This window comes from Podarcis liolepis, assembly GCF_965112155.1.
Source record: "Podarcis liolepis genome assembly, chromosome: 16".
Taxonomy (NCBI): Eukaryota; Metazoa; Chordata; class Lepidosauria; order Squamata; family Lacertidae; genus Podarcis; species Podarcis liolepis.
Window position 1 is genome coordinate 42,987,153 of NC_139567.1, and position 22,379 is coordinate 43,009,531.

The 22,379-nt window shown below is 44.0% G+C and overlaps 1 protein-coding gene across 1 annotated transcript in view; it reads right to left on the reverse strand.

The window, feature by feature from the left end:
* Positions 1 to 5,064: 5,064 nt before the first annotated feature.
* Positions 5,065 to 22,379, reverse strand: part of CPD (carboxypeptidase D) — a 36,027-nt gene continuing 18,712 nt past the window's right edge. Inside the window, exons 7-21 of the mRNA XM_083479776.1 lie at positions 21,089 to 21,256; positions 19,507 to 19,616; positions 18,466 to 18,568; positions 16,480 to 16,622; positions 15,706 to 15,875; positions 14,368 to 14,679; positions 13,750 to 13,945; positions 12,760 to 12,895; positions 12,328 to 12,468; positions 11,922 to 12,017; positions 11,773 to 11,837; positions 11,502 to 11,633; positions 10,243 to 10,428; positions 9,364 to 9,463; positions 5,065 to 8,974 (exon numbers count right to left, since the gene is read on the reverse strand). Of these exons, the coding sequence (XP_083335902.1) occupies positions 8,748 to 8,974; positions 9,364 to 9,463; positions 10,243 to 10,428; positions 11,502 to 11,633; positions 11,773 to 11,837; positions 11,922 to 12,017; positions 12,328 to 12,468; positions 12,760 to 12,895; positions 13,750 to 13,945; positions 14,368 to 14,679; positions 15,706 to 15,875; positions 16,480 to 16,622; positions 18,466 to 18,568; positions 19,507 to 19,616; positions 21,089 to 21,256 (2,285 nt within the window). The 3' untranslated portion in view covers positions 5,065 to 8,747. The remainder of the gene's footprint in view (positions 8,975 to 9,363; positions 9,464 to 10,242; positions 10,429 to 11,501; positions 11,634 to 11,772; positions 11,838 to 11,921; positions 12,018 to 12,327; positions 12,469 to 12,759; positions 12,896 to 13,749; positions 13,946 to 14,367; positions 14,680 to 15,705; positions 15,876 to 16,479; positions 16,623 to 18,465; positions 18,569 to 19,506; positions 19,617 to 21,088; positions 21,257 to 22,379) is intronic.

A 22,379-nucleotide genomic window follows, 5' to 3' on the forward strand; every position in this document is an offset into this window, starting at 1 on the left:
CTTTAAATTGCCATTCATTTTTTCTTGGTATTAACTCATTTCCCAGTATTAACATTACAGCTGATGATGTCACATCAAGAAACATTTTTATTTTCATTTGGGATGTTAGAATGCCAAAACAGATTACTTATTAATTGTGTGTCTTAGCATTTATTTATTTTTGGTTCCTCATAGCTCATTTTGTGTGTTTGTGTTTTACTTTGGGGACATGTTCATCACATGTTGAAAGCCAGTCTCATGAAGTTCTTTTATTGGATAGCACATGGTGAATTTTAAGTTTTCCCCATTGTTTTCCCTTTTTTTCAGTCCAGTAGTAATATGTGTGATTTTGATAATATCTTTGTACTATTTAATAATAGTTATTTTCTGAATCTGATGTCTTTGTGTCAAGTCCATTTTCATCTAACTGGTAATCTAATTTTTTTTTGCTTCCTTTTTATTTTTTAACCTTTGTATTTTTACAGTTCTCTTTCTATACATGTGGAGTAATTTTTTATTTTATAATATGAAAAGAACAACAACAACAAAAACTAAGTGAAGAAAAGCAAACAAACTTGGCAGATAATAACAGTAGTTATAGGAAAATGTGATAATAATATTGGAATGAATGAAACGCTTAATTCGCTAAGATTTTATTATTTGCAACTTCCAACAGAAACCGAAGGACATCACATCCTTTTCGCCTTTTGCCCCCTCCCTTTTCTAACTGTCTTTAAGCCCCAAAACCCTGCCCCTTACAGGATATCACTTCTACAGATGTGCAATGATGAAAAGCAGCAACAACCCCTCATGGCTAAGGGGAGGAGTTGAATTGCAAGGACATTTTCTCACTTTTGAACCTTAAGACTGTGCTCCAGGATTCAAAAGATACATGCATAAAAGATCACAATTGTGTCAAGATATGTAACTGATATTTAATTAGTTTGTTTTGTATTATGTGTTATTATGTAAGAATGTTGAAATGTGTCTGACAGTGTGATTTCCACAAAGGGGGGCAATTTTTGTGTGTAATTGTTTTTATGTTTAATGTCTTATTGCTTACACACCAATGGAGAATTCTCATGCATTTTATACTTTCTAATAGCTCACACTATTGTGTAGTCCAATGTTTAGATCAACTTGTAACCACATTTAATTGTTCCACCGCCAACTTTCCCTATCCATTTTAAAATGTGTTAAACCTCGTTTTGCCAAGGACAAGCTTCTGGATCCATAAAACACCAGGTACATGAAGGTGCGTATGCTTTGGTTTAGCAGGAATGATCCCTTATAGAGTTAAATTGACTTATTTGGACAACTGCCCTTGTTAAGAATGGTTTTCTTTTAACAGATTGGTTTGAAGAGTTGAGAACCATGGGGCAAGATAAATTCAAATTGGACTCAGTTTGAATTGGGCAAGTGTATCCAGGCTGCAATTAGCCTTTTGGTCCTTTAAGTGCAAGTGAGCAACCCCCATGCGTGCAAAACCACAGCTTATAATAGAATCCCATAGCTAAAGGCCAAGGCGAAGACCTCTCCCTCACGAGATGCCCAAACCTGTGCCAGCTATGGTGAATGCCAGGCGACATGGTTAAATGAAAGCCCTGAGGGGATTCAACAGACAGGATGTGTTGCTGTAGCACTATGTCAGTGTGAGACCACAGAAGAGCTACCTTGACACCTGAGAACACACAAATGGCGGGGGGGAAGCCAACTGCATTTTTCAGTCAATTAGACCTTCCTGCTAGGTGTAAAGCATAAAACACTATTGAGAATGCCACAACTAATTTAGCAACAAAATACAAGAGGTGTTCTTTATATAATACCCTATATGCAGCTACCTGCACTGCTATACTTGCAAATGACCGTAAGAGGCATGGCTTGCAAGTCCCTTTCAGGTTTGCATAAAGCCACACATCCCATTCACCGAGATTTAGGGTGCGGAGAAAAGATTTGCAAGTTCTTACAGAACTTTAATGCAAATCTATCTCCGAATGGGGGACTGATACGGAACGGAAGGGGGGGGCTCCTTTCCCCCTTCCTTCTAGGAACATCCGAGGCCCCGCTTATTCCTATGGCCCCGCTTTAGCCAATCACAGCCATGCATTCGTCCTGCAGAAGCATGGATCCGAAACCAGGGACCTCCTGTTACAATGTATCCATTCTGTTTCTGCTTTTGCCCTATAGTACAGAATGGGTTTGAAATCATTGAAATCTTTAGAAATTGATATAAAATCAACCGTAACTCCGATTTCTTCGCTCTCAGTGTCATTCAACTCAGTTCCCCGTGGACTCCATGATGCTATCCCTACTTCCATAATCCCTGAAGCGGCAGGTCACGTACGCAGGAACTTCTTAATTCGCCAAACCTTCCCTCTAGGCAATATTAGGTGGCAGACGATGCATATCTCTGACCCATTGTCTTGCCACCACCGGTACTCAATAAATGTGTATCTATGTATATTTCCCGCTCCGCATATCCCCCCTCCCTCATCCGAAAATGCTAATTAATGTAATCCCACCTTTTCATAATGTATTCATGACGTGTAAAGTATATTCATGATGTAACTTGTGAAACCCAACCTTCCCATAATGTATTCGTGACGTTTCATGCACTGTATTCTGGGATATGGAGGAAAATTTCAAAAGTTCATGTCACCCCTTTCTCTGGGTTCAATCTCGCCTTGAACCTGTTGCGCAATAAACTTGGATCTTCTGCAGTTTGCTCCTGCGTCCGGCTGAGCTCATTTTCTTCCGCAGGGACCCACGGACTTAGTCCGATGAGCTGGGTGGCAGAGTAACACTGCACCCAGATTTTTCCGTAACACTATCCCACTTTTCCCCAGGGAGCTCAAGGTGGCGTGTATAATAATAAAATAATAATAATAATAATAATAATAATAATAATAATAATAATAATAATAATTTGTTCCCCACCCATCTGACTGGATTGCCCCCGCCACTCTGGGCGGAAGTGACTGGCACCCAAGGTCACACCCAGTGATCTCCATGGTTGTGTGGGGATTTGAACCCTGTGCTTCAAGGTCCTAGTCTGACACTTACTAATACTCTGCACAGGCTCTCGCTGAATAATTCAATGGGTCTTGCTCCCATAAGGTTCTGATTGCAGCCTAATTAATTGATTCATTTATTTATCATTATACATACACAACCCAGCTTTGTTCCAAGGAAGTCAACGTGGTGCATCATGTAAGAAGCCACCGTGTACCAAATCACATCATTGGGTCCATCCAGCTCTGCATTGTCCAAAAAACTTTCATCACTACTGCATTTATTTACTTACTTATTTTATAAAATTTATACACCGCTATATTTTTAAAAAAATAAAAACCTGAAACAGGTTCACAAAATAAAAAACAGTAAAATCAAGAAATATTCACAATTATACTTTAAAAGAAGCAAAATTTAAAATACTAAAACAGATTAAAATTACTTCAACTTTCTAAGCATCTGGGTAGGCAGGCCTAACAAGGCACCAAAAATAGTGAAAGCACCTGCTTGCTCTCAATAGGCTGGGAGCACCAAAGTGCAGGTGCTGCCATCCTAAACAACTGAGTTCTTACAAATGCAGGAGGGATATTTTATGTGGCACCTGTGGTGTGGTAGTGCCAATTCTGCGAATCAAAGTGGCTGAACAGACACATTTGGGGTAAGGAAATCTTGTAGGTAAACTGATCGTTGATGTATCACATTAGAGTGCCTATTGGAGGAGTTAGTTTAAATGCAACTGAAAAAGACTGGAGGCCTTTGTGATTATCTCTGTTGCTGCACCACAACTAAAGATATCCATCCCATTTTGATTCCATGTTTGTTACTTGCTGATAACCAAGCATCCTAGTGACCGAAAGATGCTGTGGATTAAAGCTGGGCCCTTCTGAACATAAAACCAATGCCATTTAGTTTTGGCTTTATAGCAAGCAGCTTAGTTTGCTTGGTGCAGGGCATGTAACTGGCTCTGTTCTATATTGTAGGTAGGAGCTGGTTGGTGATAAAAGCTGTCCCTGAGGAAGTCCATTCCTTTGCAGCATTAAAATGTATGAAAACTTTGTTGTAAACACAGGCTAGTAGCCATCGCCTGCAGAAGGTTTGATCTTCAAATTTCATTTCAAAAGGACCTTAAGGAATTTTGTGTGTAAATCCCCTCTCTGACTGAGCCACTGCCACGCAAGAGATGCAACAGTGGAGCGGACAGGCCAGTTATCTAACTTAATAGGGCGACGTTGTATATTCAGCTCCCCTAAAGCCTGTGTAAGGGGCTGCTTTAACAAGCTGGTGGTCCCAGTGTGTTTCAGCTGCTGTATTCCTATCATGAAGGGGCTGCCCTGTTTCAATACCACTAGGCTAACCCTTTGTAAAAACAATACAGCAGGACTCATACTACCTGGAAACTTGTCTGCAGTGCCTCCCTTTCTCAAGCTAAAGTAGCACCCTATGTTTAATTTTAGGTGGAAGTTTTTAAAAACTCCACCCTTGCCCAGAATTTTGATAGAGAGCAATGGTAGGGCCACTGGTGATTTATTGCCGCAGGAGCAATTAAGTATTGTATGTTGAGGACTTCAGTTTTGTTTAATGGGTATTTAATACGGTTGGATATTCTTATAGAACCTGTGCTGGGGATCAGTGTGCAAAGAGGACAGGAATGGAGCATAAATACTGTACCGAAGGCTTGAAAAAGAAAGAAAAAAAAAAGCTTCCAGCAACTTGTACAGGTGGAGCAGACGCTTGCATTGCACTTTCCATGTTATTTCAAGGGAGAATTCTAAAATGTGCCTCTTGGCACCATAATGGACGTTAGGAACAGCCCTTTGGGAAGAGTAAAGCAAAAAGCTTTTGGAGCAGGTGTAGACTCCAATTCCCACCAGCCCAGTGATCAGGCTAATGGGAGTTGCAGTCCAACAACAACAGGAAGGACACAACTTCCCTCCCCACCCCACAATGGCAAAAAGACAGGAACAAATGGGTGTATTTTGCATTTGATCTGGAAAAAGATGTCCCTGCATATAAACTCTGATCTACACCAAGGAATGTAACCAGCGGTGAAGCAAATAAGACACAGGAAGAAGAGACGTCATAAAATAGTTTTATACAGATTAGAGCTCAGTGTACATGTTAAAAAACCCAACACACACTCACAGAAGAGTCATCAAGCCACCCCACCCCCCATTCACACCCACTGGTTTGCATTCCCAAGTCAAGCCCCTAATTTCAAACTTTGCTTTTGAAGGCACAACAGTGCATGGACTAAGACAGGGATGGGTTACACACCAGCAGCAGTTGCAGACCACTCTTCCGCACCACAGAAGCAAACACCAGGTCCTCCAAAGGCATAAGGTGTCGCACAGAGCAGGAGCAGGACACAATTTTGTTGTTCTTTAAGCACCTTTGCATAATTGCTACCAAACAGAGGCAGCCACCTGTGATCATCAAGGCAAGACTTGCCTCCACATTGAGATTCTACATTTCAAACAAGTTCTGCAAAGAGGTCTGGTGCCCCACCCAAATACCACCTTATTGCCAACTGGGAAGTTTAGGAGGAAGAATGGCAGGGAGAGAATCCTCTAAATATGTGTTAGGAAGGTCCAACCCAAGACCCATAATATGGCAACAAGGATATCTGGAATCCACACTCAATAATTTGTACTTCAGAAGATTATATATTAAAAGCCAAACATCAATTAAGGCAGAAGATTATTAGGATAGCATTGAAGACTCTTGTAACAGTATTTTGGGATGGATAAAACAGGTAGGAAGGTTGTTAATGGACTTAGGAACTTGATTTCATAGAATCCAATCCTGGCTGATATGAGAGGGACAGAGTTAACTCACGTCTTCAACCTTTTGAAGCCCGGGGGCACATGTGGAATTAAAATAAAAAAACTGTTGTGGGCACCACACAATACCCATTTCATGGAATAAGGCTGGCAAGGCTGGTCACTGTGTTTCCTAAAGAGGCAAAAACATAACCCTCCCCAAACAACAGAAAAGCAGGCAAGACCCCAAACCACCTCAACTTTTTAAAAGGGATAAAAATGGGAGGGGGAGGGGTCTTTGTGGGTGCAAATAGGTGTGTACATGTCTGAGCCCACAGGCACCATGTTGGGGATCCCAGGGTTCATGGTCCCTGCAGTTACTTAAGAAGGAGGGAAACTGAAGTTAAGGAAGCCCAGGCCAGGGAGCATATTACCATCAAATCCTGAAGGGAACATCAGTCTGCCTGAGAGGCAGTCTTGTATATTACTCAGTTTAGTATTTTACAACTGTAAACAGCCTTGAGTGCCTTGACAGAATGCAATTACTATTATTTATTAAATTTCTATACTGGCCTTCATCCGAGGATCACAGGGCTGTTTACATTGAGCAAATCCAGACAGAGAACAAAGGCTAGAGAGTATTTCTAGCCCTAGCTGTTAGAGAGGGTATACTGAAAGCATCATCTCATGGGGTTTCAGATAATTATGGTATGTATACTTAGCAGTAAGCCATAGAATAAGTGTGGCAATCCCAGTCACTGTGTTCCCAATCATGGCAAGTTTTATGAGGTTTGAGAAAACCATCTGGTTTAGGCCTTGTGGATCACTTATACCAGCCTTTGCCATGCTGGTGCCCTCCATAGGTTTTGGTCAAGCTGACCAGGGCTGATGGGTATTGCAGTCTAAAACATGTGAAGGGGACTAGTTTGGCAAAGGGTGACTTATAAGCATTTCTCACAACAAACTGAGCCAGTATAGGTGGAAGTATTTAGCCAAGTTCCAATAACAAAACCAACAAAGGATGAATGACTGAGCCTTGTCTACCTCCCACAGATTTCATTATCTTTCTTCAAAACAAAAACACAAAAACTGGTCTGTTTTGTTAGCCCGACTCCGTGGCAGGTTGCATCTTCCCACACAGGTGGTGTAAGAGCCCATGACACAAAGATACATATTGGCAAGAGGACGTCACCCAGCAGATAAATACTTGCAAATGGGTGGTGCCTGTCCAGTCCTGCCTGGCAGCAGCAATGCAGAAATCACCACGATCCTCTCCATTCCCCAACCCTCAAAACAGCCCAGCTTCACTCGGCTGCAATTCATCCGCTTCATGGTTTGACCCCTAGCAAGCATGCACCTGACTGGATTTTAACCCTGATGCCTTCCCCAAATGAAGCTAACAAGGCTTAAGAAATGGTGACGTTTAACGAGGAAACAAAAGACACACACATATATCCATCATGTACAAAGAGGGAGCTGGTCTACCTTCTAAGAGATTTTTCTAGCCCAAAGAGTGAAACGTAAAACATCAGAAAAATAGGAGGCAGCCTTAAATCAAGCCAGACCATTTGGTCCATCTAGCTCAGTACTGTCAACACTGCCTGGCAGTGCCTCTCCAGGGCTTCAGGCAGGAGGAACATCCCCAGCCCTATGTGGAGATGCTGTTGGAGATTGAAACTGGAACTGTCTATATGAAAAGTGGATGCTCTACCACTGAGTTGCAGCCCTTCCCCGAAGCATGTGGTAATTGTGTGTCAGCTTTGCAACAGCTTTTTACTCTCACTATATGCAAAGTCCATAAATGAAATTTCCGAGCAAGTGGCTGAAGGGGGGGGGGGGGAGACTAGACTTGTACCATGCAACATGAAGAATAACCACTGTAGTGCCTTCCCTTCCAGAACAGGCCCACTAACATTCTCTCTCCTTTTTGGAGATACTTTGAGAAGCAGCGAAATCTAATCTCAGCAGAAGAAAAGATTTGCAGTTACAGACTTGGTGCTCAAAAAAGGAAGGATCAAGAAGGAGGTGCCCACCCCCTGGTCTTGTTTTTTTGTGGTTAGGAGTAGCCTGGTGAGTTTTCAAAGCAATTGCATATTAATAAGATTTACTAGGAGGAAATATTTTTCTAGACTACAGATACACAGTCACGAAAGCCACTAGTCTGGCTGCTTGTACAAAGGCTGCCTGAATCCAAAAAAATGAGCTGCGAAGGACCATTTGGCATCCAAGCCAGGAATTCTGGCTCACAATCTAGCTAGCATTAGACTCTTGCTAGTCTACATTGTCAAATAGTGAACATCAGAACTTCTGAAGCAGGATCGGTGCGAGAGAACTCAACCAAAACACGTTTTTTATTTTTCAAAAGAACTGTCGCCTTTACTGGAGACATAAATTCTTGCATCTTGATACAACGCTCCTCTCTTGCTAGGAGTCAAAGGTAACCATGAACCAGGCTTCTGCCAAAATAACCTAACCTGAAGTCATTCTTAACAGAAGGAAGAGCTTAATTCCTCTAAGTAGTGAGCAAAGACCAGTTTCCTAACACCCTGCACCCATTGACCCTGCCCCAGGCAGAAGAGAATAAGAGGTTCCAGAGACTTCCATATGCTGCTGGAGCAGCAGTAGTTTAGACAAACATCTTGGCAGCTACAGTGAATTTCCCACAGATAATTGCATGGAGTGAAAAGTCTCAGATGGGCTTAGGGAAAACATTGCCGAAGTGCTAGCAACGCCACAAAACCATTTGTTTGTTCCCCTCCCTGGAGTGGGCTTGTAAGCAACCAAGCTTCCAGTTGAACTCCTGACTAGAAGAGAAGCCAGCTGGAGGGTGGGGTGGGGTGGGATGAGGTGCCCTCCTTGTGCATAAACCAGGAACTGGCATGAGCCAAGAGCAAAGGTTTGGGAGGACACACGTTCTGGGTCCATCGCTTGAGAAGGGGGAAATGCTCAGTGTTGCAGGATCTGTCTCTGCAGGGAACTTCCCTGCTGCCGGGTGGGTCAGTGTTTGCTAGAGTAGAGTGTCTCCTCCTCAGTGTCCGTTTCATCCTGGAACTCGTGGCTCAGCAAGGACTTCTTGGAGCCCGTGGACATCATGCGGATCTCGTCCTCATAGTCGTCATGGTGCTGTCGTAGGCGGTGGAAGCCGTCCTTGTGCCGGTTGGACTTGATGGAACACACACACCAGATGATGCAGGCTGTCAGGATCACAGCTGTCATTGTAGCCCCTGGAAAAAGGGGGTTGTGTGTGAGAGAAATCAAAACCCACACATCAACATAAGGACAAAGGCAGAAGCTTCTTTAACAGAAGACAACACATGTAACTCCATGGGTTTATCATGCACCTAAGTTACATTTACACACGTTACATTTTGCATGTTTATGTAAGAAAATACCTCCCACATATTAATATATGAAGCTGTTCTTCATAGCAAGCAAAGGCATCCTAGATTCAGGAGCCATGGGGCATGCAGGGGACACAGGAGGAGAAAATGGCTCAAGTCTTTAAAGAGCCAGAGTGGTGAAATGTCTTACTTTCTGGCCTCCTAAATAGACATTCAGACACAGACACTTCCCCCCACGACACACAAGAGGGAACAGTAATGTGGGCTCTCACCTGCTACCGTAACCACCAACTCCCTTGGAAGGCCAAAGATCTTGTTGTCCGTGTCAAACTGCACGTGGAGAAAGCTAGCCATGTCATGGCGAACCAAGACCTGGAAAGAAGCAGTACACATTTCAGCAATTGTGTGGATGAAAGCACAAGTCCAGGGTTAAGTGATAAAAGAAGCCAACACGCCCCTCTCCGAATGTACCAGCAGCCAGAGGCTTGGGCCTCTCTTATGGAATAAGGAAAAAGTCTGCACTGAACTCGTTTTGTGGGAAGGGCAAGGACAGAATCTTAGGGTACGTTTTAAGCACAATGGTTGGGGGGGGGGGAAGGGACTCTGTCCCAGTCCCTAACACACAAATGTTGTCAAACTCAAATAGGTTAGAAAGCCAAATTCCCAGGTGCTTGGAATGTGGTGGGATACCTTTCGGGTGGAGTGGGAACCTCTGAGAGGTTCACATGTAACATTCTTGCCTTCAATGTGAAGGTAAGTTCATGGTTCTCTTGCAGTGGCAGACCCCCTTTCCTCATGATCTCCTTGCCCACAACAAGAGAGATGACTCCTCTCAAAGAGTTCCTGGGCACAAAGAGTTCCTGCACAATTTGGTGTCCTAATTCTTAAATCCCTTTTGACCTTCTGAAAGTACACAGTGTCCCCCTTTCCAAACCCCCACTGTTCTCAGTTCCTCTTTACAGCCAAGACTTCTCATCTGCCTTCTGTCACACAGCTCTGGCTCCCAATTCGCAGGAGGTTCCTGTGTGGTCGCCTTCCAAAGAAATGCTTCAGGTCTCATGCTGCATTTCTTCCCAACTCAAGCCAAAGCTGCCTCAATCACATCTTCCACCAGGCTCATGAAACAAGGCTGTGGTGTGCTTTTCCCATACCTTGACATGCTGCTGCTGATAGCCTTCCGCTATGGCATGGATCTTATGGTAGCCAGGAGCCAGCAGCACATGGAAATAACCACCTTCCTTAGTGTAGACCTTTACCCCTTCGTTGAGCACAATTTGAGCTTTCGACACTGGCTGTCCATGCCTATCTCGGACAAACCCGTAGACTCCTTTATGAACCTGGAAGGAAAGGAAGGAATCTGAGAAGGTGTACATCAATAAGTCATTTTCTGTAAGGATACAAATCTCTTCTCTATGGGATAAGACGAAGGTGGGGAAACCTCTGGTCTGCAGGTTGGATGTGGCTCTCCAGGCCTCTCTATGTCGACTGTGCAGGCCATACCCCTCTCCCTCTCCCTGGTCCTGCTCCCTGCTCTCCGCAAATGCTTTTGCCTAGCTGCCCTCTTGCTTGCCTGGACTGAGAGATAGCCACAGGTGGGTGGATTGTAGAAACCTTTACAAGGCTGGAATGTATAGCCAATTGTACAAAAGAAAGAGTTGTATCTGCTTCTTTGTCCATTTTTGACTCTGGCATGTGGCTCCCAGAAGTCTGACCATGAGAAGAATGCGGCCCTTGGATTGAAAAGGATTCCCCATCCCTGAATTAAGAAAACCTCCACAGAACAAAATACGCACAAAAATTAAGCAAGACCCAAAATGTATGTTCCTGATGTTACATTTCCTCATTGCCTTACCCTCAAGGCTTATTACTGGGAACGCAACGCATTATCAGGCAGAGTGGCAGGCAGTGTGCCCAGGATGACCCAACCAACCTCAGAGCCAAGGAGGATTTAAAACCAGCATAAAACCTTGTCCAAAATCCCAGCTCACTCATTACACCTTTACTGGGTCCTCGCTATATCACCCAGAGGAGAGCTGTTAGTTGTCCTCCGTATCATAGAGGTCTGCCTGGCCTCAGTTGGAAGTCAGTAGTGGGTGCCACTGGTCCCATGCTTGGAAACACAATTCTAGCAGAGATTCTGCTGGCAGCCTCACTCTGGATTTTCAGGCTTTTCCTGAAGCCTTTAACGCTGACAGTTGTTTAATATTTGCTTGAGTAGACAGTCGTTTTAATGAGTGCTCTGTGCTGCTTAATGATTTATGTGTATACATTTTTTAATATCGGTTCCATGTACAATGAATATCCAACAGTAAACAGCTACAAGAAATTCCATCCTTAAATCTAACGTGGTGCCCAGCCCATTCTGAGCAACTGCAAACAAAAGCTTGAATGCCTTCAAGTCCAAACTCACCTCCACCAGCATGCTGAGAAGAGATTTCTTATTCTCCGCCCAGAGAGTAGGAAGCTGGCCCGCACTGGGAAAGTAACAGCAGCCAGTGTATACCGTAATCTCTGGGCAGTGTCCGTAGGAAAGACTGAAATCCTGAGAAAAACAAATGCAAAAAGAGGGTTTGTGGCGGGAAAGAGAGACAGGACTGGACCAAAGCACCACCACTGGCAACTTTGATTGAATTTGGCTAAGAGAAACAAGATCCCCAAAGTGTAGTACAACTGTGAAATACCTTCATGCTTCCCAGGTGACTGTTCCATTCAGCCCCAAGCAACACTCCTCCAGGAATATTCTCATCTGCAAGAGAGAAACATAAAATCAGAAGCTCTTTGTAAGAAAACAAGCCTGCCCCAAAAGGTCCAGAGCACCCTGGGCACATACCTGACTTGTTTGGACAGCTAGGCTGGCCCAGATGCATTGTGGGATGGTTGTTTGCATACACAGATGCCAAATATCTCAGAGTCTCTTTGTTCTCCACTATAAAAAGAAAAGGGAAGTTAGAGAGTCAACAAGTGTGTGATTCAGCCTGTGGTGCTCGAGGCAGACAGCAAATGTCATGGTCTCATTATAAGAGCAGATGAGAAGCCAAGAATGCTCAATGGCCAGGGATGACGGGAGCTGTAGTTCAGCAACTTCTGAATGGTCAAAGGTTCCCCATGCCCGGTCCCGGTTCTCCATGTCTAGTTTACTCTCTCAAGAAGCAGCAGGGAATGGAGTGCTCTTTAAAAGATTTAAGATAATCCCACAAGTTATTTCCAAAGTACTCAGAGGATGGCACAACCATTACCTGTCTGCACAGGCTTGTCATAGGGGTAAGTGACAAGCAGAGATCCTCCATCCAAAGCAACAGAGAGGCTGAAGTCTTGCTTCAGAATCAGGTTGTCCATGATGGCCTTGGTTTCTGGTTCTCTTGCCCCAGAGGAATTGCCTAATGGAGTAAGACACAGAGGTTCTCAAGACTTGAGGCAAGCAAACAACTCAGTAGCAACCTGGTGAGGAACAGGTGACTCCAGACAGTACACAAGCTTTGTCAAGGCTGCTGTCACAGCACTGAAGCACCTGACCATTCACTCACATTTCTACTCAATGGCAAGCCATCAAAGTGCGTAGATAAAGGCAATTAGTACAGTGCCACAACGGGGCTCTCTTTAACCCATTAGACACCCCTCCCCAGGTTAGGATTAAAGGATTTGGCACAAGAAGGGTGTGTGTGCTTTACTTGTGAAATCAGTGTCCAGATCTTTGCCATGAATGTTGGTCAGGCCAGTCTTGGAAGTGCAGTCTCTCTCCTGAGCAATCTCTCGCCCATCTGGATTCAGGGATGGCACGATGACAATTCTTGTATTGTCAATCAGCTAAAAAAACACACAGAAACAGTAAGGGAGAATCATCAAGCATCAGCCAACCCTATCCATCTAAAGGGGGTGGGTGTGAAGAAAGAGGGAAGTTGGTTTTTCCTTGGATAAGTGGCAGGACTAGGGTGGGAAGGAGCAGCCAAGGCTGTTTTGCACAGAACAGCCTCTACTGGAGAAGCGGGAAGTGCAGGAGGTCCTCCACCATTATCCCACAACTGTCAGCAGTTTGACAGTCTGGGAGAAGAACTGAAGAGAAGTTGAAGAATTTCCAAAAGTGAAATGAAAGCAGGGTTTGCCCCTCCCATAGGTACCTGTCACTGCTTGAATGTCACTGGGGCCACTTCGAATGCTCTCACGGCTATCCCTTGGTCTGAAGGCAGCCCTGTTTAGGGAAGCTTTTAATGTTTGATGAATTACTGTATTTTAATATTTTGTTGGAAGCCGCCCAGAGTGGGCGGGGGTATAAATAATAAATTAATTATTATTATTATTATTATTATTATTATTATTAGTCAGATTTATTGAAGTCTCGTGGTGTTGTACTCTTAGCTCCAATATACCACGTAAAAGCCTTGTCTTTCCCACCTGAGAAGTAGAGGCTGACGAATCAGCCTTTGCACTCAGCATCACTTTGGATCTCCTGAGGCAGGGGTGGGGATCCTTGGGCCCTTTGGATGTTGCTGAACTGCAGCTCCCATCACCACTGTTCAGCAAGACCTAAAGAGCCATAGGTTCCCTCACCCAACCTGAGAGTTCTTCTCAGACATATCCTCTGTTAAGCCACATCCCCCTCTAATAGTCCACAGAGTGCCCAGAAGGGACACCCTGAAGCTGATAGACATGCAACAGCCTACCTTGGTAATGGCCAGGTTCTTTTTGTAGTTCATGCAGAGGAACTCTGCCAAGGCCAAGAGCAGCTCTGTGCCAACAGGGGCATTGCCATGGATGCCAGCCACAAAACGGATCTTTGGCTCCTCTGGCTCAGATTCTTTGGGTTTGTTGGAGATTTCCAGGGACCAGATATGACGAAACTCAACACTTTGGCCCAAGCTGACAAACAAACAAACAAATAGAAGTACAGCTGGTTAGCTTTTTAATGGAAAGAACAGCTTGAGCCTTGTGTGTGTTTGATGTGTGCAAAAACAGGATTTTTCAGGAGCCTAAGATCCCTGCATAGATTGTTGCCCCCTCTATGTTTCACAAAAGCAGAATAAAGAATAAAGAATTCAGAGAAACTTTGCTCTGTTTGCAGAATACACAGTTTCGGATTTCTCAGGACAGAATGTGGGTTGTCTGGATACAGTGTTCAAATTTGTTTTTTGTTTAGCCAGAAATGTACACAGGGTCACTCCCTATTCAGAGTAAGCTTGTCAAATGCTTGTTCAGGATTACATAGAGGACTCATTATTACAGCAAAGCTGTGACTTCTCCAGAACAAACAGAATTCCCCATAGCCCAGGAGTTCCACCTACCTAGAGAGATTTGTGATCTTCCGATAGTTCAAGTTGAGGCCTCTAAGAGACTCGGAGAGTTCATTGTAGGAACGGTAGCGATGAGGCTGGACATCTGCCGATGACGACAGCAGGAGGCGCTCCAAGCCATTCTCTGCTGAGAGGTCTTTAATCAGGGTCTCAAACTCTTTGGTGACTGTGCCGTTGAGGCCAACCATATTTATATCTGGTACTGTCCCCTCCTCTACCTTGGAGTCTTTTCGAGTCAAAGTAAAGTTGACCTGCACTGCACCTTTACCTCCAACTTTCACTGTCTTAGTTTCTGAATTATACCTTTCAAAAAAACAAAAGAAGGAGGTAGGGGGAGAATTTGAAAATTGCGTACAATAAAACTGAACATTCTGACTGCTTGTGGCAATAGGATGTAGGCTGTTGTTATTTTATAATGATTACTGAGAAAAGTAATAAATATTATTAAACTTCAGCATAACAATTAAATATATGTTAGGAATCTTGAAGGAATGTCTGTGCAAGAAGAAACAGGCACATGCCATGCTGTTGATTCCAACCACAGATTCAGTGGACAGAATGCTATAGTTGCATATCATGGTTTAAAGCTGGGTTCATATCCATGGACTGTATAAAAGCTATTAACAATAGTCTCTGGGTTCACCCACAACGGGAAGCTCTGGGGTTAAGTGATGAATCTGGGTTTGTTCAGTGGTTCAGGTAAGAAGAAGAACGAAGTGGCTACAAAGGAGCTCTGGGCTCCAGCATACAAAATGGGCATCTCCTGGTTTCTTAAAACAGGGTTTTTAGGGCATGGCCAGGAATTGAACATATGCTTTGCTTCTTGGCCAACAGATGGTGCTACAGGCTCTAACTCAGTGACTGTCAAACAAGCTCATAAAAGGAGTAGCAATATTAAATAGTGTTCGCTGAAAAGAGCCACTGGCCCAGCAGCTTAATCAACAACAATAGCAGTTATTGATCCCAGAGTATTTATTTCTATTTTCATACCATACGGCCTCAGGGTGAGTTCCAACACCATGCCATACAGAGAACATTTTATCCTACAGGCTCACAGTCTATTTGGGAGAAATCACCCAATTCCATGTTAAAAGCAAATCTTTCCTTTTACAACCCAAGTCACTTTCTTCCAACACAACATATTTTCATGGACCAACTCCTAATAGTAGCACCTTGAATTTGCCCTGGTAGCAAATCGGCAACCAGTGCAGATCTCTGAGCACAGGTGTTATATGCTGATAATGCCTTACTCCTGTCAGCAATCAGGCTGCAGCATTCTGCTTTAGGCGAAAGAGGAAAAGATGTCAAATACAAAGTTGAAAGACTCACCCTCGTGCAGATGCTGTAATTTTGTATGTTCCCTGGGTCAACAGGCGCCAATAGTCTCCACTCTTATAGGTAGAGACAGGGTGATCAATGTCCGCAACACTGATGGTTGCATTTAAGATGCCCCGTCCATCTGTGGCATCCAACACAAACCCTTTGACGCCTTGGTGGACCTGGTCATGGAGAGGGAGAGAGAGAGAGAGAGAGAGAGAATGAATATGAATCCTGGGCAAAAAGAGAATGGAGTACCCACCCCCAACCTCTGGCTCTTCTCACTGCTGGTAGGCATTCACACATACACACACAGATGCAACAGGAGAAAAGGTTCCCCACCCTTGGGTTTAGAAGGTGCCCTATTCTGGAAGTTCAGAATACAAGAAATTCAAGGGGAAACCTTTTTCATGCAGGCATCCTCAAAGGCTGCCCATTCCTAAGGCTTAGTGCCTACTATAAAACATATATGCACACACTAACTGGAAAATGAGTGTCTTGATTTTTTAATGGAGAAAGGCTCAACCCTGGCCACACACCCTTTACTGGAAGGGGCTTGTGCTCAGTCTTAGAAGAATCTCCTAGAAAAGCCACAGAATGTCATTCTACGATTACTCATTTATCCAAATTTGATACTTGAATGAACTGTTTAACAGGGCACTGTGTAAAGAGTTTGCCTTCTCATTGTGACAGTACACAAAGATGCTGTCATGTTCCAACAATTCATGGCACAAGAGATTGAGGCAGCAAAAGGCAAACAGTTGTGAAAACAACACACCAGCTCACCTGCTTGATGAATTGCAGCAGAGATCTGTGGTTCTGCTTCCAGTATTTTGGCAGCTCCTCTGCCTGAGGATATTTGATGCAGCCCAGCTCAATGGTCACTTCAAAGCAATTGGTGTTTAAGTAATTCCAGTCCTGCATGCCACCTGAAGAACAATGATTTATCAGAAGAGCCCTATCAAATGCCTCTGCTTAGTAAGGACCTTTGTAGCATGATACACACAAATAAATCTGTCACGTAATGAATTGAGAGCTAGAATTCTAACTTCAGAATGATGCCCTGAGCCTGTGAAACAATTAAGGAATGTTGCTTTTGAGCAGGTATGCATTAGTACAAAGGACAGCCCAGGCTTAACATGAGGCCTGCACAAAGGCAAGCAGGATTGTTCTTTAATGAAGAGTGTGCTTTTGACTCTTCATATAAAAGATGCAAAAGTAAAGCAAAATCACAAGGGAGATGGGGAAAACTGTCTTACACCTGGGCAAGAATACAAGTTATTCTTTCTGCAGCACTTGTGCCCAGGTGTAAGGCAGATTTGGCAAGTTAGCTTGTTTTAAACTTTTTTTGGGGGGTGGGGAGATTTGAAGAGGATGCAGCCCATTGTATAATTTCCTTACACTAAAAGAATTTAAATATAATTCTTGTTGTATTTCAATCTTGTTTGTCAGAAAGAAGGGTTTCTTCACCTCTAAAATGCAAAACCACCTAGAATGGATTGGGATGCCCACAGATACAGTATTTACTAAACAAAGGGAAAACAATACTTTATGCTCTACTCCAATTTTTTGCGACTGACGGAGCCTCCCACATCCCCTCTGCATTGAAGGTATACCACGCAAAAGTGGTTTCCACCCTCTGCTATGCTGCCCCGCTCTGGGCCCCTGGGTCCAATTTAACATCGCTGGAGACATTGCAGAATCAGTTTCTCCATCGCCTCCTGAAACTCCCCATGTGTGTGAGCAACGCAGCCATATGTCTGGAGTTAAGGATTGCAACATTGGAGACTGTCATCTGGAAGCGAGTCTTTGGCTATTGGCTGTCCAGCTGGCATAGGCTTCCCAACCATTACCTTTTTCAGTGCCTCTGGCGGGACGAATTTGTTAATCCGTGGGTAGGAAAAATCCATGCCAAACTTCTGAGCATCGGAATTTCCCCAGCGGACTCCCTAAAGATGAACTTACGCTCAGCTAAAAGCCTCATTGAGCAAAGATTAGCAGACATTGAAAATCAACACAACCTTGCCAGAGGTGGGGGTGTCTGCTCCCCCAGGTATCACGGAATAACCCCACCACTTGACCTTCCATCATACATGTCATCTCTTTCATCAGTACCACACCGACTTGCATTTATTCGTGCAAGGTTCAATGTCCTTCCATCGAACCTGCTGAGCCACAGATTTTCCAAGGGTTTGGTGTCTCCGCTATGCGTGTGTGATGGGAAAACTGTTGAATCTCTTCCACATATAATGTTCAACTGTCCCCTACATAGCATAGCCAGGACTAAATTCCTGGGCCCTGCTTTACTGCGCTTGGTTAGCAGGCCTGTTGAGTCACACGCCGCACTGCTTTTGCAGGATACAGATCCTTCTGTTACTCTGCAGGTGGCGAGATTCCTGAATGCGGTTATCTCACACGCAAAACCCACCAAAAAACAGCAACAACATCAAAATCTAATCGGACAGTTATGATGAGAGTGCATGTCGGATCTCGTCTTCAGTTTTCCTTTTTCTGTGAACCGTCCCTTGGAGCTCTCCGGGCCACATCCTGTTATTTGGCTTTGCCCAATGACCCACCCTTGCATCGCAGTGTTCACCTTCTGTTGTCAGATATTTCGGTTTTTAAGCCTTTGTGCTTTTTTATGTTTGTACATATTTTATGGGCTAATAGCCGTAAATAAATAAATGAAATGAAATGAAATTGGGATGCCACAAGCTATGGCAGACAGGATTGGTTTTGCAGACTCCTGAATGAACGGTGCCTTGGTTTTACCTGGAACATTATACCACTGAGCTCCATTGGTGATGCCATGAGGGAAGTACTCGCCAGGATACATGTCCGCACAGGGGTGACCCTCAAACATCCGTGCATTCTCCTGGAAGAACAAAGGATGACCGCCTGTGAAAATTGGATTTCCTGACGGCGCCAAAGTAAATGGACTGTTTCCAGCCAACTCCTACTAGAGTAGACCTAACTGGCTACAACCAAGTGCTTTTATTTCCCAGTTATTGTGCTGCATTTGAAGACATGGACAGTTCAAACATAATGGCACCAATTAATATGCACCCAATTATGAGTGTCACTGTACGTAAACATAAGCCCTTGAATTCAGGCCTCCCAAAATCCAAGTCCAAACTATTTATTTATACAATTTTTCAACTTCTGTTCACAAACTTGTGTACTTGAGTAGATTAAGCAATTAATGTAATAACTTTAGTTTTTGTTCAAGAAGCCAAGGCAACATACAATGTTTAAACAATCTCACCACTTTTTCTTCAAACACCTTGCAAGGTAGGTTAAGCTGAATGTGCCCCCAGTAAGTATCATAGCTGTGTGCAGATTTAAATGAAAGACACCCCAGTCTTAATTGGACACAAACCACTGCAGACCAGTGGTTCTAAATCCTCAATCCACAAGACACTTGCTGCTGCAAGAGTGTGTGTGTACGAAAGAGAGAAAGAAAAAGACAAAGAGAGAGAAGGAGAACAGAAATCTGGCAAGAGCTATGGCCAAAGCCATCAGGGAAAGTATTTACTTCCCCCAAATGGACATGCCGATGATATGAGATGTAGCTCAGTCCACAGACCGTGCCATTATCCACCATCTAAAACAGACATCTTATTTTGCTCACGTCACAGAATTACTCTATGACTTTCACGGAGCTAACCTTCCTGCCATGATCTTGTACATACAACCTAAAACATCTCTGTTTACAGATGGAAGGAAGTGTGAAACAGCTTTCCATGTTAAGAACTGAAAGCTCTGAGAATCTGATTTCAGGATCTCAAAAGGACACACTGGGAGAAATTTTACCTTGGCATAGGAAAGTGCAATTTGCTGAAAGACGGCATCATCAGGGGATCTACTATATGTCGCAACTCCTTGTTGGTCATCATCATAGGGGTAGTTAACCACTAAAGAGCCTGAAAAAAAAGAAAGGAAAATATGGAAAATATGGACCTAACAGGTTTTGTTTTTTTTACAAGGTGGCTGCTTTGCCAACGTGCTAAGGAACAAATATTACATTTTTTATATGTAACAGTGTATTTTTGTAATATTTGGTTTAAGTTGTCTGTTGTTGCTTCAGTTTTTTGTACACCACTTAGATTTTTAGTATATTAAGTGATATAGAAATTAAATAACCAATCAATCCATCCATCAGCAAGCAAGCCTGCTATGTCCCTACAGGACAAAGCTCAGTAAACACAGGCAACAATGAAGATTGTGTAGCAACACTGAGGCCACTTACTGGAATTCACTTGGTCTAAGAGACAGCAAGTCACATTCACTTGTCACTTAGTATGGCAAAAGACAAGGAAATGAAACAGCTACTGAGAAGCTTTGACACTGAATGCAGATGGCACTTTACTACAGGTTGTGACTTAAAAGTTGAGCAAGGACAGACTTCCCGGCTAAATGCCATCAGACAAAAAGGAACTTTTTTAAAAAAAAAAAGATATCAATCTTGGGTCACAGCAATAGCAGCCAAGTAGCCTAGGGAACTACTAGCAATGCAGTAAAATTGGGTGGGGGAAGGCTAACAAGGTTGGGCTGAGCCTTCTAGAGTGTCTCTATTTACAGACACCCAAAAGGTCTTGGGATAAAGGGTGTAAGTTAAAAAACATACCAAGCTATTGTCATTTATTTATGAATTGCTTTCTCAGAAGCATCTCAAAGCAATTTCACAATACAATAAATACATAATTAAAATAATGGCATGTATAAAAAACCCATTTCAAATCCAGTACAGTTACCAACTGGGTTAAAAATATCTTTTCAAAAAGCTGCAGAGAGCATGTTTTATAATGAGTCCCATCACTATACAACAGAGGTGGTGAGCTTCTGGCCCACAAGCCTCATTAGGTCCACCATTTTGGTCAAGTCATGCCCACCTGCTCTACACCCAACATCACAGGTGACATCAGGTGTGGGTGGGGCAAGTTAAAAACCTGGCTCAGCCAGTTTGCAGGCACTACTAGCAGTGTCTGCAACCCCCAATGCAAAATAGCATTTTGAAAGGGCTTCCCGATAAGGGCTTGTGGAGAGCTTTTGCAAAATACTCTTGCAAGACCCACATGGTGCAGAAAAGTCATTGTGACATCAGGTGATTGATAGGTGGGTGTCCACATAGGAGATGGGGGAGATAACTATCTGGCCCACTGGCAAGATCCAGTTCCAGACCTTGAAGCACAGTTTCCTCAAGGTCCTTCCAGCCACTTGCTAAATTTTCTTGCAATGACCCCAGAGGTCAGAGAAAAACATTTAGAAGGGATGGAGCTTCCACAGGCACAGTGAGATCCAGTTTACCTCCACAGCTGCTTACTTAAGCTTTGCCTGCAGGGTACTCAGCAGCATAACCCTACCTTAAACCTATGAGAGACCAGGATTCTCTTACCTCCATGCAAGTTTGCAGAAAGCACAAATGGGTAGGTCTTCAGCCAGCTCATGACAGCTAATGTCTCTGGCTGTGGAGGGTCAGTGATCTGGAAGAACTGATCAGGGAAGTTCCGATTCAGGTCATAGTTGTTGCTGTTGTTTCTGCCAACAATCCCCAACCGGTCTCCTAAGGAAAGAAAACAAAGCCTGTTGAGCTTCTCAGAAGAGGCATCTCGTTGGCCTACATGAGATCAGGGTGCTGGGTTAGAAGAACCTTGCAGGGTTCTTCTGGGATTCTATTCTTTGTGTTCCTGGTCCCTCTGCTCTTCATAAACCCAAGATTACATCCTCCAAATCCCTGACTCCACCTGTTCTTACTTGCTGCCTCCTATCATTGTACTACCTGATACCGCCCTCCAGCCTCTACCGATATATTTAAATGCCTGGTAAAAAAAACCACCTCTCCACCAAGAACAGCCATTTCCTTCTACTCGTCTTTCCTTGCACATTGCATGTTGGAAAGCAGAAAAAGCATTATAGCTTTGTTTTATGTGAAGTGCCTGGTCTTTCTAGGCGCTCCAGAAATAATAATTCTCTTGGACCATGTAAAAATGCCAGAAGATCTGATGAAATATCCCTGGATCAGATCCCTGCCAAATAACTGTCCTCTTGCTAAAATGGAGATGAATGGAATAAGTTGTCCTTAAAAGACTGATTGGGGAGATAAGATACCACGAACAAAACAAATGCAAGCATTCTGGCATGGCAAAAAAACAACAAGGAAGTGGGACCCTCTACATAGCTTGTGGTAAAAGTTGGGTAATGAAAACAAATGAAAACTGTTGCCTCTCAGGAGGAATACCTTTGCCTTCCCTTAAAAGCAAAGGTCAGCAACCTTTTTTTGGAGGGGGCCGGTTCAACATTCCCCAGACCTTGTGGCAGGCCAGATGGCATGCACAGGGGGCAGAGAAGGCTTCTCTCTCTCCCCCAGCCCCTCCACTCCCCCTGCCTACCTATGCTGCTGCCATTAGCCCAGTGCCTCTCCCAACCACGGCTCCTGTGCCTGCCCTTGCGAGGGCTGCTTTTGGGCCACTCGTCCTGCTGCGGCACTGCCGCCGCCAGCCTCTGCCACTCGCAAGGGCAGGCACAGGAGCTGCAGTTGGGAGAGGCGCTGTGCTGCACTTTGCCAATTGCGGCTCCTGTGCCTGCCCTTGCGAGCGGCAGAGGCTGGTGGTGGGACAAGCGGCCCAACAGGGCTGGCTGGTTCCGGAGAGGTGCTGCCCAAAATGGCGCTCAGCCCAGCTCCCTTC